Raw genomic sequence first — 14,629 nt, 5'->3', positions numbered from 1 at the left:
GAAACTAATATATTTAGTATATATAACTATATACATATGCATGATTATACTTTTCAGAGACCCGACATTTCTGTATTTAAAATCCTTTTTTTTTTATTGATTTCATGTAATATTTTAATTTTCTGAGATTTTGAATTTGGGGTTTTCATAAGCTGTAAGCCATAATCATCAAAATTATAACATTTGCACGATACTCAAATTTTTCGAGTTTCACTTGTACATATGAGATCTCTTGTTTCTGCTTCTTCTTCTCCTGTGTTTTCTGATCATGACTGTAATAGCGCCCCCTACCACATAACAGTGAAAACACGGAAAGACGGAAAATTCCGTCAATGGCAGGGAAAGAGTTAATTGAGACCAACGCAAGGTGGGTGTGTTTCAAATGTGTTTATTCATCAGTGTTTATCTCTTTGTGCAGAAATGAGATTCCACATTTGCTGGAAACTGAATGTTTGGAATGAAGTGTTGCAGAAGAGCAGTATTGATCTGTCTTCTTCCAGCACTATTAGTGTTTCCACATCATCAGATGTATGAAAGTGTATGCCAGATATATGTGTGTGTGTGAGAGAGGGAGAGATAGAGTGAGCGGTAGGGAGCACAGTGGGGTTCACCTACTGTGTGAATACTAATTCAGCTCTCTTGGCAGGTCAGGGTCCCTCTCCTCTCGACATTTACCCATCTGCACCGCAGCACACACTCTCACACTCAGCTCCTGTGGATTACCTAGGCCGCAGGACAGAGCCGTTTCTATGGAAACCTCATAGCAGGCCGCATGAGTTAACCGTACACCTCTTGTAAAGTCTCTTCTCTTGGTGTGTGTGTGTGTGTGTGTGTAAAGCACACAGCGCTGGGTGAACTGCACAACGACCTGCCACTCAGGTAATTATTGCACTCTTTAATGAAAGACAGAAAGTCTGGTTTTATGATAACATTTATCAGTGACTAGATGACACCTGTAAAACAGCTCAAAGAAACACTGGAACCACATTTAGAGATTACAATACATACACTTCTGTTCAAACGTTTTGAAAGAAGTCTTTCCAAGGTTGCATCAGGAAATGCTTAAAACGGTAATATTGTGAAATATTATTACGATTTTAAATAGATATTTTCTATTTGAATATATGTTAAAATGTCATTTATTCCTGTGATCAAAGCTGAATTTTCAGCATCATTACTCCAGTCTTCAGTGTCACATGATCCTTCAGAAATCATTCTAATATGATGATTTGATGCTCAAGAAACATTTCTGATTATTATCAATGTTGAACACAGTTGTGCTGCAACTTTTTAAAAATTATGTTATAAATGAAAGTTCAAAGAACAGCATTTAATTGAAAAGAAATCTTTTGTAACATTATAGATGTCTTTTCACTTTTGATCAATTAAATGCATCCTTGCTGAATAAAAGTATGGATTTCTTTCATAAAAACAAATGATTACTAACCCACAACTTTTGATAGTGTGCAATACTATATACTATATTCCCAAGTGAAGTTTAATCAACAGCATTTGTGGGATTATGTTAATTACCACAAACATTAACTTGTCAACATGTGCCCCTCTTTTTCTTAAAAAATAAATAAATGAAAATAAAATCTGGGTTAAAGTGAGGCACTTACAATGGAAGTGAAAGAGTTGGCTATCTGTAAAATGTTAAAATAATCACTGTTTTAATAGTGAAGCCACAAGATGTAAACAATATAATTGTTATGATTATGTTTTTAGAATGAAACAATCACTTTCTAAGCTTTTCTGTGTGAAGTTATTGAATTTTACAACTTCGTTTCATGACAGTGCAAAGTTCCCAAAACGGAAAAATGATGGTTCAAACAGCTTTACAACTCAAATAATATACACATTTTAACAGAAAACAAAGTGCATTTATAAAATTATGTCACATTTTAAATCTTCCACTTACTTCCACTGTAAGTGCCTCACTGTAAAATCATTTTTGTCTTTTTCATTGTGAAGAAAAGGAAGGACAAGTATATATTTTATACTTAAATAATTATTCATTTTAAATAAGTTCACATTACAGTGCATTTACATAGTATAGCATTTATTATACGAATCAAGGTGTGAAAAGCATGCAGTTACACATATTGTTATTGTACATATGTTACGATACAGCAGATTACACAAAATATTACAACACACAATCACGTTTAATTACAGAGTTCATGTTACAGTGTGGAATTATTCTGCTTGTAATTATACAGTTTTGTTATTGTAGATTATTACGTGAGCATTTAATGTTACATGAACATCGTGATATACAGTGAAGTAAAACCCAACAGGTAGCTGTAAAACTAAACCAAGACCATGTTGGTGCATCTCATGTGATGACAACAGTAATGAGAACAGGAAAACGGACACACTCTGAAGACGGAAGTTGTCATTTTCAGCCACCTGATATTGTGTGTCGAAGTGCTTATCAGAAGCGGTGTTAATGTCTATACGAGACATGGTATATTACAGGGTATCTGACATTGAGTGTGCGCTTGTGTGTGTGTAGGTTACCATTTGATTGACAGGTGAGCAGAGTCTCAGTGCTCTGGGCTTCATAATCAGCAGCTTTATTCCCAGCACAAAGGATTGTGGGAAGAGAGGGATGAGAGAAGCCGAGAAGTGCAGAATAGTAAAATTCCCGGAGGAGAGGAGGGGTTGCCTTCTCTCCTTTGTTTATTTCTTTGCTTTCCTTTGAACAGGTTCTCAGTGTGTGTGTTTTTGGGAGCGCAGGTAGTGTATTTGGTGTATTTTTGAGCATGTGCACTTCTCTGTGTGTGTATGTGTGTGTTTTTTGAGAAGAGTGTTGTTCTCATTATGACTGATAGATCAAAAGCCCGATTAATTTCTGAGCACGTCTTCCTGGTGTTGTTGCTCCAGCTGTTCAGTGCTGTGCAAACAGCCTCTCTCTGATTGGACGAACTCTTAGTCAGTCAATCAAACGTGGGTGTGTCCAGGTGGAGGGGGGGCTTGGTGATATTTTTGTTTCTGAGATGTTTTTCCTGCATTATTTTATTGTTTCCTGAATTTATTATTTATTTATTTATTTGTTTTTGTGTCTTTTTACAAGTTTTTTTCTTAAAGAACATTCATCTGGATATGTAGAGGTGGGCGATATACGAGCAGACATGATTAACTGGTAGAAATGTGTCAACTGGTGTTACGCGCACGTCACATATCATTTGAATGTGTTTTAAAGCATTGCGTTGTGATTTTAAACCTATGAAGCGCAATAAAAGACAACTCATTTCGTAGGCTATATGTGTGCGGCACGTAAAGCCGCTCTTCATAGAACGCGTTTTTCCATTCCACTGCGCTACTTATCCATTGTTTTTCAATGTAAACACGTGCTAGACTGACATATTAAACCATTGCTCTCGCGTCTTTTGCAGCGTCCCGCGCATGACCGGTGTTGTGCCGAATTTCGACCCCCTGCCAAATTATTACCCCCCTAGTATTGGTAGGTTTAGGATTAGTTGTGGGGGAGGGGTAGGATTAGGGGTGGGGTTAGGATTAGGCAATCAGGTACTGACTTCAATGAGGGGGGTAATAATTTGGCAGGGGGTCGAAATTCGGCACAACACCGGCATTCAGTTGAAAAATGCTGCTTTCAAGTTAAAAGAAGTTCAGCGTTTAAAAAATGCGTCTCTATGAAAGCGAGGCTGTGAGGGATAGACTTACCGTGTTTTCAACGCCATCCACTTTAAAAAAAAAAAAAGCTGTATAAAGCTCCTAGATCACTTATAATTTTCCACCGCTCGTCGTCTGGAGATTTTTGTCTCTACTGAAATTCTTGGAAAGATATTTTTGCAGTGATTCGTCAGCTGAACAATCCAGAAACGCATTCAATTACAGTACAACCCACTGAAGAGATGTACGTATGTCTTTCCTCGCAGCCTCGCTTTCATTCCCGTTAAAAATCAAAGATGGCGCTGCTGTGAATACAATGTAAAAAAATGATCTGATCAATAAGTTATGACAACGTATGTTTTTACATTGCTTTAACTCATCATTTTTTAAGTCGGTTCTCACGTCAACGTCAGTTTTCAAGTCAACGTAAGTTGAAATTTAAGTTGAAATTGACTTAAAACAAGTTGATTGTACTTAAAAATTTAAGGCAGCAATGAATGGCAGTCTAATAAATCTTCTGCTGTCTGTCATTAATGTTAATCAAACAACAAAAGTGAGAAAATTTCTGACTGGTCTTGAATAAATCACTTTTGTAACTTTAATAAGAATAAATGTATATTTAATTTACACAGTGAAGACTATGCAGGGGTTTTTTTTATACATTTTATTACTTTATACAATTTATGTAGTATTTCTTTTTTCTAGTGCTTGAAGTTTTTCAGGTAGGTCTATTTCATTTGTGTCTTTGTTCTATTGTAGTTTGTTGTCCTATTGCTTGTAATTCGTTTCTTTGTTCTAATTTTGTCACTGACTGTTTACTTGTCTTATGTAAGCTTGAGAGTTTTTTGTTAAACTGAAATTGGTGACAAATAATACAATTTAAGTGGCATCAAATGTTTTGATATAAAACCTTATTCAAAGCAAAAACAACTATATTATGATATACATCATTATCGATCGTAATTTAAAATTACTAATTTCGTGTTGTAAGAATTTGTTTATATTTCTCTCCCCCCCTCCCCCCACTGGTTATGTGGAATTAATCTTAATTCAAAACTCCAATTTTAATCAGTTGTAGAAACTGTATATTTGCAAACACACACAGTCTTCTTATGAGGTTAAGCACCTTTTAAGTTAAACATTACTATTTCTTCCTTGGATTAACCACGTTTGCTGTAATTATTCTCATTTTGTAAGTTGTTTTGGATAAATGAATAATTGTAAAATGAAATAAATTTAGCACTGGACTAATAGTGAGTTGATGCCACTGTTGCTCAAACTTTCCAGCCTCTCTCCGCACAGTTGTGTTTCCAGTGAAGGTGTTATTCAAGCCGGCGTTTCTCAGAACTGCTGCTGAAACTCATTTACTTCAGCTCCAGGAAGTCAACAGCATCACTTCTCTCTCCTCTCTGCTTTTTCTTTTCTCTCTTTCGTCAGATCTGCTTAATATGTTGTGAATGTTCCTTGCCAGTCTGTCAGTCTGTTTATCTGTCTTTTCATTGCAGCTCTCTTTCCGTTTCTGTCTGTCCATCCATCCATGTGTTTCTGGAAGGATTTCACAATGAGAAATGTTTCAAGTGATTGTTGCTTAGTAAATGGCAGCTTCAGATGATTGTTAATAAACAGAAAGGGGAATAAAACCCAAATCATCCCAAGTAAAAGTTTGTTCTTGGAGCCTTTGACCTTCTAACTCGCTCTTCCCAGAGTTTACCTGTAACAATATCCCTGCCTGTCTCTGTCTTTCTCAGCGTGTTCAAGTGTCGTGCATGTGATTTTTCTCTTGTTTTGGCTGCTGATTAAGCTCATATCCATAAACAAAACGACCTCGTTTAACAGATTACAAAGGAATTACACGATCAAAGAGCAAAAGTCAGGATGTATAAGAGAGTGGGAAAGAGAGAGAGTGAGTGAGGATATTGCTTGTGTGTGAGACACAGAGAGAGAGATACACCTCTTGCCCTGCTCTATCTGATATCGGAATCCATTTTGTGCTGAATGAACGTAACAGCTAATCCCGCCCTCTGGTGCAGGCCTGAGGGTCTCTGACACTCTCTCACACACACACACACACACACACTCAGCAGACACACTGTGGATTTACATGCATTCAGAGAACCATCATTTTGTTGCATTCCAACATGTTTTTATAAATGCACACTGTTTTGTGAATGAATACTGACTGACTTGCACTAAATATCTCTGTGTGTTTGAGAGGACAGGTTGCACTACAATAGTCACTAAGTTTAATATTTTCTTTATTTGACGTAGCATATAAAAATAAACTTCTTTGACATGAGTATGCCACTTGAGTACTATCCATTCTAATTGGATTTCAGTGAAATAGTGTTGCCATTTGAACTGGTTTAAGCTGAATCAGATTTCAGTGGTTTTGAACTGGACACATTTTTCATGGCAGATACTTTATGGAAGCTAAACAGTAAATAAAGTAGTATACTCTTTTTACAGTGTTTTACAACTTTTTACTGTTTTTACAGTGATGCCATTTTTGGTTCCCCAAAGAACTTTTTAGTGAACGGCTGTTAAAAGAACCATTTTTTGTCTTGTGTTAAGAATATTTTAAAAAATATAAAGAACCTTTTTTTCCACTATAAAGAACCTTTTGTGGAATGGAAAGATTCCATGGATGTTAAAGATTCTTCATGGAACCATTGATTCCAAATAAGGAACTTTTAGTTTTAAGAGCATAGAACAACTTTAACCATCAATGGTTTGTGTATTTGCTGCTGGTGGTTTACTGATATATGTCATAATTAGTGTTGAATTAGATGTGACCTGCTTTACTGTTGCTGTAAAGCTTTTAATAAATGTAGGTTGGATTATAACTTTAGGAATTTCTTTATAAACAACTACTGTTTTAATGATAGTTTTTGTTAGCTTGTTGAGTGACCTCTGCTAAGAATAAGATAGATAAGTAGAGGAGATCTAACGACAGTTCATCTCGATTATTAGATGAAATTGGATTAAACTGGGTCTAGATTAAAAGAATCAAACTATCTTCAGTCACTAAAATGGCCATTCAACAAAGCAGGCTGTTCATGTAATATAAGTGAGTTTTCTTCACTGTAGCTTTGCCTCTGGTGAACATAATGAAGTATTGATCCATTTCCATGCCGAAATTGGACTTTAATATGACTTTTGCTGGTCAACTGCACAAGCTGTCCTCTAAGGTTGGGGTAATTTTTGAATTTTGAGATGAATCCCATTTTAACACATAAAGGACTTTAAACTGAAGCGGTAGCCTATATTTGAGAACTGATGTGGTTATGTACAGTGTTGGAATGATTCTTACATTGCTCTAAGACTGACCGGAGCGTCGCTTATCCAGAAGTTGGTTGAGTTCACCGGACCGTAACGCTCCGTTTGTAACGGACCTTTGACTCGGAACTAATGAAGAAATGAGACGGAAATAAACGATGACAGAAGTTAAATACTATGTCATCGAGCAGATGCTCAGATGTAGAATTTAATATTTTAATTTGTCAGAAATTTCGACACGTCTTTTAACTGAATAGCCTATATTTTTACATAGCAGACTAACTTTTTTATGTAGGCTGCATTTTATTAAGGCCTATAAATTAGCTATTATCATTATTTTTAAAGATGTAGGGTATATTAGAATGTGAACATTTTGAGGCCTTCAGTAGCCTACTTTCTTGTGACTTTTTGTTTGTGTGCGTGCATGCATGTGTGTGTGTGTGTGTGTGTGTGTCAGGGGTCTACCGTTATTTTGGCAGATTGCTCATTTTAATTAACGCTCATTTTGCGCGCATCTGGCACGTGTCTAGATTTAAATTAATTTTTAAGATTCCGTTTAGTTCACTCAAGGAAAAATAATACACTCACGGTCAGTGTTGTTTATTGAATGAACGAATGAATGAATTTGCAGTTGGTCATTTGTCAAGACATCTCATTCGGCACATATTTTGACAGATAGGAGACGGGAGAAAAGCTGTTACCGTTATTAGAGAGTGTAAGTAGCCTAGGCCTAGTTAAAATCCTACGAACAGTTTAAATGACAGTTTCATATTTCACTATTATTGATTCTACTTGGGAATCTAACGAAAAGGAACGAACAATCCAGCCGGAGTCCTATTCGTGTGTTGTTTGAGGTCAATTTATTGATTCTAATCATGTAGGCCTATTGTCTAGCCTACTTGTCAAACATAAAGTTTTATGTTATAAACGTACACTGTTGAATGAAATTAACCAAATATCTCGTGTTTTTGTCCCAACAGAGTGAAAATTAATTTAGAGCACTTCATTAAATACACCACGCGCTGAAACTGACGCTGTGCCCCTCCCCCTCCAAATCTATTAGCATAAAAAACCGTGTGTGTGTGGTAAATGTAGGTCACATCGATGAGGACTGCATACTTTGTAATTAGAATTATCTGGTAAACACCTTATTCCGTGTTTTAGTGCAGAAAGCTGAATAGCCGTTACTTAACGGACGCCGACACCATATTGAGCCGCGAACTAGATGAACTTAATTTGGCCACTTGTCAAACAAACGTTATTGTCAACATAATGCGTACTTAGCCTAAGTTTAATTAAAACATTTTGATTGTTTCTATCAAATATGCTATATTTCCAGGTTCACGGTAGGCTACTTAGCCTACACTCTAAAGTCTAAACAATGCTAGTCAAATGTGGACAACCCTACATTTAAATTTTTTAAATAAATTTTAAACCCAACGATTGGGTTTGTCCATATTTGACCAAAACATGGGTTGAAACAACCCAGCATTTTTTTTAGTGCAGCCTATAATTTAATAAGGAACGTTCTCAGAAGCTTTTTGACATTTTCGATTTTTTTTATTTTATTTTTTTAGATAGGCTAAAGTCTGTTTTTGAATCAGCAAGTCTAATAAGCAGATGTGGCTTTTGAACGATCATATATCCAGCAATTTAGCATTTTAGCTAGCTGATCTGCTCATAGATTAGCCATCGTGAAATTTGCTAAATGTTGGATAAAACATTTGGATAAAAACACCATGTTTACACAGATCTTGATATCAGTCTTCATGATTTATATCAGTGTTTTCGTCTTGAAAACCATTTAGGTTTGAGTGTCGGCCAAAACATTTCGATCTTGCATGTTGATATGGTTTGAAATTAATTCAGGCTTTTGTGAGTCACCAGTTTTAGCTTATGATTGTTGCTGTTCTTTATGATCTGGTGGCAGCCAGCTGCCAGTCACAGTTTGGGACGCTTTTAATCCAATGTTAAATCAATTACAGTCAACTCTGGGCCAAACTTGGACACCTCCTCTAAAGTTTCATTTTGCATCTGTTATTTTTATTTCTAATTTTCCATGGATTGGTGGCGGATTTACGTGGTGAAACGATCTCGAGAGCATCCAGACCGAACAGATGGACTCGAGCCCTGACCGGTACAGCGTGCATATGTGCATCCGCTGCTGTGCGCGTTAAGCCCTATTAAGACCGTCTACCGTGCAACTGGTGCTTCTCTCAATCCCGCGAGCTCTCGCAGACTACACAAGCGAAAGCTTCTAATCCCTCACGTGAGAGGACAGGTTCTCTCGCGCTCACATCGTGTAATTTACAGTCTGCCTGGAGGCCTTAGATATCTGAAACCAGACCGTGTTATTTCATAAGAGCCTTCCTGCCATGGGCGATTCATATCCACCGTCACTTCGAGACCATTACAGTGCATTTACAGCACAACAACCAGCTCTTTTTACTCCACTATTCTGTTTTTAGTTATGCGACATACCATTTGTTAGCTATAGCCTATTTATGTATTAAAAAATCACTATGATTTTATTAGCTTAGCTGATTTAGCCTACATTGTGCCATGTTAATCTGAATTCGTCCTGGTCTTCATGGACCATATATTTATTTTCCTTTCTGTTTTGTTTACCAGAGAGAGAGGGACAATGATGTAGGCCTGCTAGCTCAATAATGTGTCTACTTAAAATAACATCAGTCGTTTTAGCTCGCCCATTAAATGAAAATAAAAAGAGGCTTCCCTTCTCTCACGTTGTTTTCCGAGTGAAACATTTATGAAGCGAAATACGTCAGTATATGTGTATGTTTGTGAGAGGATCCTCCCTTTGCGCTCGAGGCGTCTCCGTGCGCCCTTCTCATGCACGAGGGCGCGAGCCCGCGGTAATGGCGGTAATTTGGGTTAAATAAAGGGAGCATCAGCATTTTAAACGCTTAAAAACTGCCAAACCTCTAGCAGACACCAAAACCTAAAGAGTTGAGTATTTTGCTGCTGGGGAGGGAGGAGACATTCAGAAACACTGAGAACGAGTGGGACTCACTTAAACACACACTCACATTTGCACATGAGCAAAAGTCTTTCCTATGAACTGTTAAACGTCATTAGGCTACCTGTTTTATTTCCCTAGGAAAACATATAGCCTACAGTTATTAATATTTCGGACCTTTATCACAGGCTGTGGGTAATATGGGTGTCTTGTCATGCACCTGTGTGGTTCTTAAAGCATAAATTTGACCGACATGCTGATTTAAGCGATGACCCCCCCATGCGCGCTCCACTCATCATCCTCAACGTGCACAAAATACTTCCAGCGTGGGTCAGACCGTCACTGTCCCGGTTCGGTAAACGACACAACAGAAACAAATTAGCTGCAAGAGGATTAAACTGAATCAAAAGTGACCGGAGAGCACCGATGTGTTCAAAAGCCATTGCTAAAATACGTATATGAAAGTATCAAAACACTAAATTAATTTGACTAAAAAAATGTGTAGCCTAGTCTATTTAAGGTACAACCGATGATAAATAGGTAGTCTATAAATAGGATATTCCTATACAATAGCATTAAAACATTCTTTAAATAATTCGTACATTAAATATTATTCTGCTGTGTAATGTTTTCGTAACATTATTTCCAAACGAATTTTTTCCATTAAAATGGAAAAATTGCTTTGTGTGATAATAATTAAGAAAAAGTAAAAGGAAATTTTCGTTCTACTATGAACTGTTTTTCCGATTAAATTTGCTTTCATGCAACGTGTCTATCTTTCATTGAAATAGAAATTAATAAACCCGATTAAAATACACACTATAAACAAGTGAAATAACGAAACATAACGTTTAATCGTGCAATCAAAATTACACTGATACAATATACACCGGGTTAAACTTACGTGTTGTTGGGGGAAAAATCCAAAAAGCAGGTAAAAGGTAAAGCCGCGAGGAAAACAGAGACAAATAAAACTGGCCCTTCTACAGAAAGCACTAACGACCTTAAAGAAATGTCCACAAAAATCATCAAAAATGTTGAAAGCGCACTTGGTTCCTTATTAGGCGAAGATACAATATTTATTCCGTGTCTCCAGGGATGAGGCTGCTCTCTCTATTGTCCTCCCTTTCCTCAATGCTGATGCTTAATTTTCAAAACTTCTATATTACCAAGGGACCTACGACATCAGCCGGAGAAATACCCAGCAAGTACAAAATCCGAGCCAGGGAGCGCTTTGTGCAGAGGGGAGGCATTTCAGCCGCTTTTACCGACTGCGCGAGGCGACATTTCATTTTCACGCGCTATTTTGGGGATTTTTTTTTCTTTCATTTGTCCAACAGCGCGAGGAAATCGAGTTATTGGATCGCGAGAATGTCAGCCACATTTCCGGGACTGGTGCACGATGCGGAGGTATTTAAATTAATTTCTTATCACCTCACAATAATTTCATTTAATTTAGCGTATAGCATCGCATGGAGGAAAAGTATGATCACTTAGAAAAGCGGAATGGAAGTTAAGACTTCTGAGGGGAGTTTGCTGCAAAGGCGAGGATAAATACTAGCCTATTCGGGTTTGGTGAAAATACCTTTTACTACTTGCCTTTTTCGGGTCTCGAACGTGCATGTAAAAATCTCCACAGTTATTGGAACCATTTGCTCGTTATTTTTTATTATAATAAGTAGGCTATTAGTAGTGCATACTATCGTGTCTTGTGCTTACCTGCAGTGAAACGGGCGTAGATTGTTGGGACAAAAAGCTTTTAATGTCGTTTGCACGGATGTAATAATAATAATATAGCCAAATAACACACTCCGTGGCAAATGATAGACAAGTGAGGGAGGGAAAAAACGCTGTGAGCTCGTGGAGCAGTTTGCAGTGTGTTTCACGCACTCCCTCCCAGGCACGGAGAGATGACATCGCCGTCAGGTACTTTTCTAAAGACACTTTGAGCTGCTGTGTGTGTTTGTGTGTTTGGGGAAGGTTTGAGTTTCCGCCGCGTGAGAAATGCGCGCGGATCGCTGCGAGCGCGTGTAAATGACATCCCTCATATTTTTCTCTTTTTTCCCCGCACAGATACGTCACGACGGATCAAACAGCTACCGTTTGATGCAACTCGGATGCTTGGAATCTGTGGCCAACTCGTCTGTCGCTTACTCTTCATCGTCTCCGCTTACATACCCAGCTACCGGAACCGAATTTGCCTCCCCGTATTTTCCCACGAACCACCAGTACACGCCCTTACACCACCAGTCCTTCCACTACGAGTTCCAGCACAGCCACCCGGCCGTGAACCCGGACGCGTACTCGTTAAACTCTCTCCATCACTCACAGCAGTATTACCAGCAGCTGCATCACGGCGAACCGGCGGACTTCATCAACCTTCACAACGCCCGCGCGCTCAAGTCCTCGTGCCTGGACGAACAGCGGCGGGAACTGGGCTGTCTGGACGCGTACCGCAGGCATGACCTGTCAATCATGAGCCACGGCTCTCAGTACGGCATGCACCCCGAGCAAAGACTGCTGCCCGGGGCGGGTCTAGGGCTGCCTCCACCGGGGGCCGATGACCTACAGGTACAACTTCTACCGTACTTCAAGCACAAAAATACACACACTCAAATGTGTCGCCATCGCCTCAAAAGCGGGCTGAAGAGAAGTCGACGCCTTCAGGGATGTTGTATATAGTCACTTTCACTGCCCGAACAGAAGAAATTAGTGCCCGAGGGCCTGAACAAAAAACAACAACAACAACAAAAAATCTTAAACATCCGGAGAGATCGAAAAAGAAAAATCGAGGACGAGCGATTACTTTCTTTTCGGCCTTTTAGCTTTCGCACAATTAATTTAATAAGACACAAAACAAAAAAATTAAAATTAAAATAAAATAAGCTGTGTAGCCTGCAAACGAAAAAAAAATGCATCAATTCCCAACACGTGAAACAATACTTTTTAAAGCTATATTTTGAAACGTTTGCAAGCACCATATTTCAGTTGATTTAACAGGCGGATTTTACATATTTAATATAGTGAATATTGAGAAGTCTGAATTCAGCAGCGCGTATGTCGGGCCTCGCTGCTGTAAAGCCGCGGTTTCTTTTTCCTCCGTTAAAAGGCGGATTAAGGGCTTGAAAAAGTGCGAACAAAAGGCAAATCCTCCACAGTAGAGCACCGTAGTTTATCCAATTTAGGACTTAATGTCAATCAACTGGTTATTTATGCACAGACATCTGAAACAGCTCAAGTTTAACTGGTGAGTCAAAAATATGTTAAGATCAAAATAATGATCTAGTCCTTCTAAAAATATGCAGCGAGAGAGTGAAATTGAATAGATAAAATATATGTATTTGAGAGGAAATATTTAGATAGCGGGTGATATTTTGGACATTTTACTTTATTGCCTAGAATAAAATTTATAATAGTACATTGAGTATTTAAATGATATCGACATAATTAATTAAAAATGCTCTATAAAAGATTAGAGCATTGCGCAATGGTATTAATGACTAGTATAAAATATGTGAAGTAAATACATACATTTTTATTGCTTTGACTAATAATAAAACTATAACTGTTGCATAATTAATTTTTGATTTGCCCATCTTGATTTTTTTGGATTTTCAATGCCTATTTAAATAATGTGGCCAAAACAATATAGGTAGCCTTTGTTTTCTATTTAATTTTACATAGGCTATTTTTCATTTGAATGCAATTTTAATATCGATGCAACTTTGCAATATATTATTTTTTATCACTTTTTGTGCATGGTATAGCCGTGGAAGTTTAAGCGTGTTCAAAACAAAAATCGTAAAGATTAGTTTTGGTATTGCTGTCGCGTGTTCAGACATTCTGCACGCGCGCACACACAAAAAAGGCCCACAGGAGAACAGACAGCAACACATACGTCCCGTGAAAAGGTTTTGGACCTTTCTTTGGTGCTGAATGAAACCGTGCGCGCGGTGAAGGCCGCGGAACAGATGCGGGCAGTCTCGTGCGCACAGGCGCATCTTTGAGCCGCTAAACAGATTTGGCACGCGGAACAATAGAAGCTGCCGCACCTTTAACACGCACACGCGTAATTTATGCCTGATCCGACGGGTTTGTATATTGATTTTATAATCACTTTAACTGCGGGGAAAAGAAAAATAGAGCAGGAGTTTGTTAAAGGGTTACAAGAGCACGCCAGTATGGTGTCAGTATGGATGTGAGCGTGTGTGTGTGAAATATGTGTGTGAATGAATGCGTTTTTTTCTTTTTTTTTCTTTGAATGTGTGTGTCTGACTTGGCCTCCAGACTGGTCGTGGCTCGTGAGACGGATTAACTCTTTTCTTTTGATGCAATCCAGTGTTCCTTTAGCTGATGACATCACTGATAAGAGAATGTAAATAATAATCTTTGTCTGACATTACAATGTAACAGGTTCCGTTACCTTCTGCAGTTTAACTAACCACGTGGTCTGTTTAATGTGTCAAACATGCCTGGTCAAACACAAAAACTGATCAGAATGTATAAGATTTGTTCAATACTGATCATCAAGTTAATATAGCCTATGTTTCTGCGTTTAGGGATCTGTTGACGGTCAGTGCGGACTGGTGTTAAATGGCCAAGGAGGAGTGATCCGGAGAGGTAAGGTCACAACACTCACTTATATATATTCACTGATCATTTCATATTTTTCCTCATCCCTTCTACACTGTAAAAAAAAAAAACTTTTTTTCGAAGCATTGAATAAAACAAAGT

The 14,629-nt window shown here is 38.0% G+C and overlaps 1 protein-coding gene across 4 annotated transcripts in view; it reads left to right on the top strand.

Moving 5' to 3' along the window:
- Positions 1–14,629, top strand: part of tfap2d (transcription factor AP-2 delta (activating enhancer binding protein 2 delta)) — a 59,158-nt gene that overhangs the window by 38,316 nt on the left and 6,213 nt on the right. For 2 of the 4 annotated variants that reach the window (XM_084091867.1, XM_084091869.1), the window contains 2 exons: positions 11,969–12,466; positions 14,455–14,515. In XM_084091867.1, the coding sequence (XP_083947993.1) occupies positions 11,969–12,466; positions 14,455–14,515 (559 nt within the window). Of the gene's footprint in view, positions 1–10,879; positions 11,306–11,698; positions 11,822–11,968; positions 12,467–14,454; positions 14,516–14,629 lie in introns of those variants that run through there. The other 2 variants (XM_084091866.1, XM_084091868.1) reach the window with 2 other exon arrangements.

The sequence above is a fragment of the Abramis brama genome, assembly GCF_963993115.1.
Source record: "Abramis brama genome assembly, chromosome: 18".
Classification (NCBI taxonomy): domain Eukaryota; kingdom Metazoa; phylum Chordata; class Actinopteri; order Cypriniformes; family Leuciscidae; genus Abramis; species Abramis brama.
The sequence above is the reverse complement of the archived record's forward strand: the minus strand, read 5'-3'. Positions and strand labels throughout refer to the sequence as shown.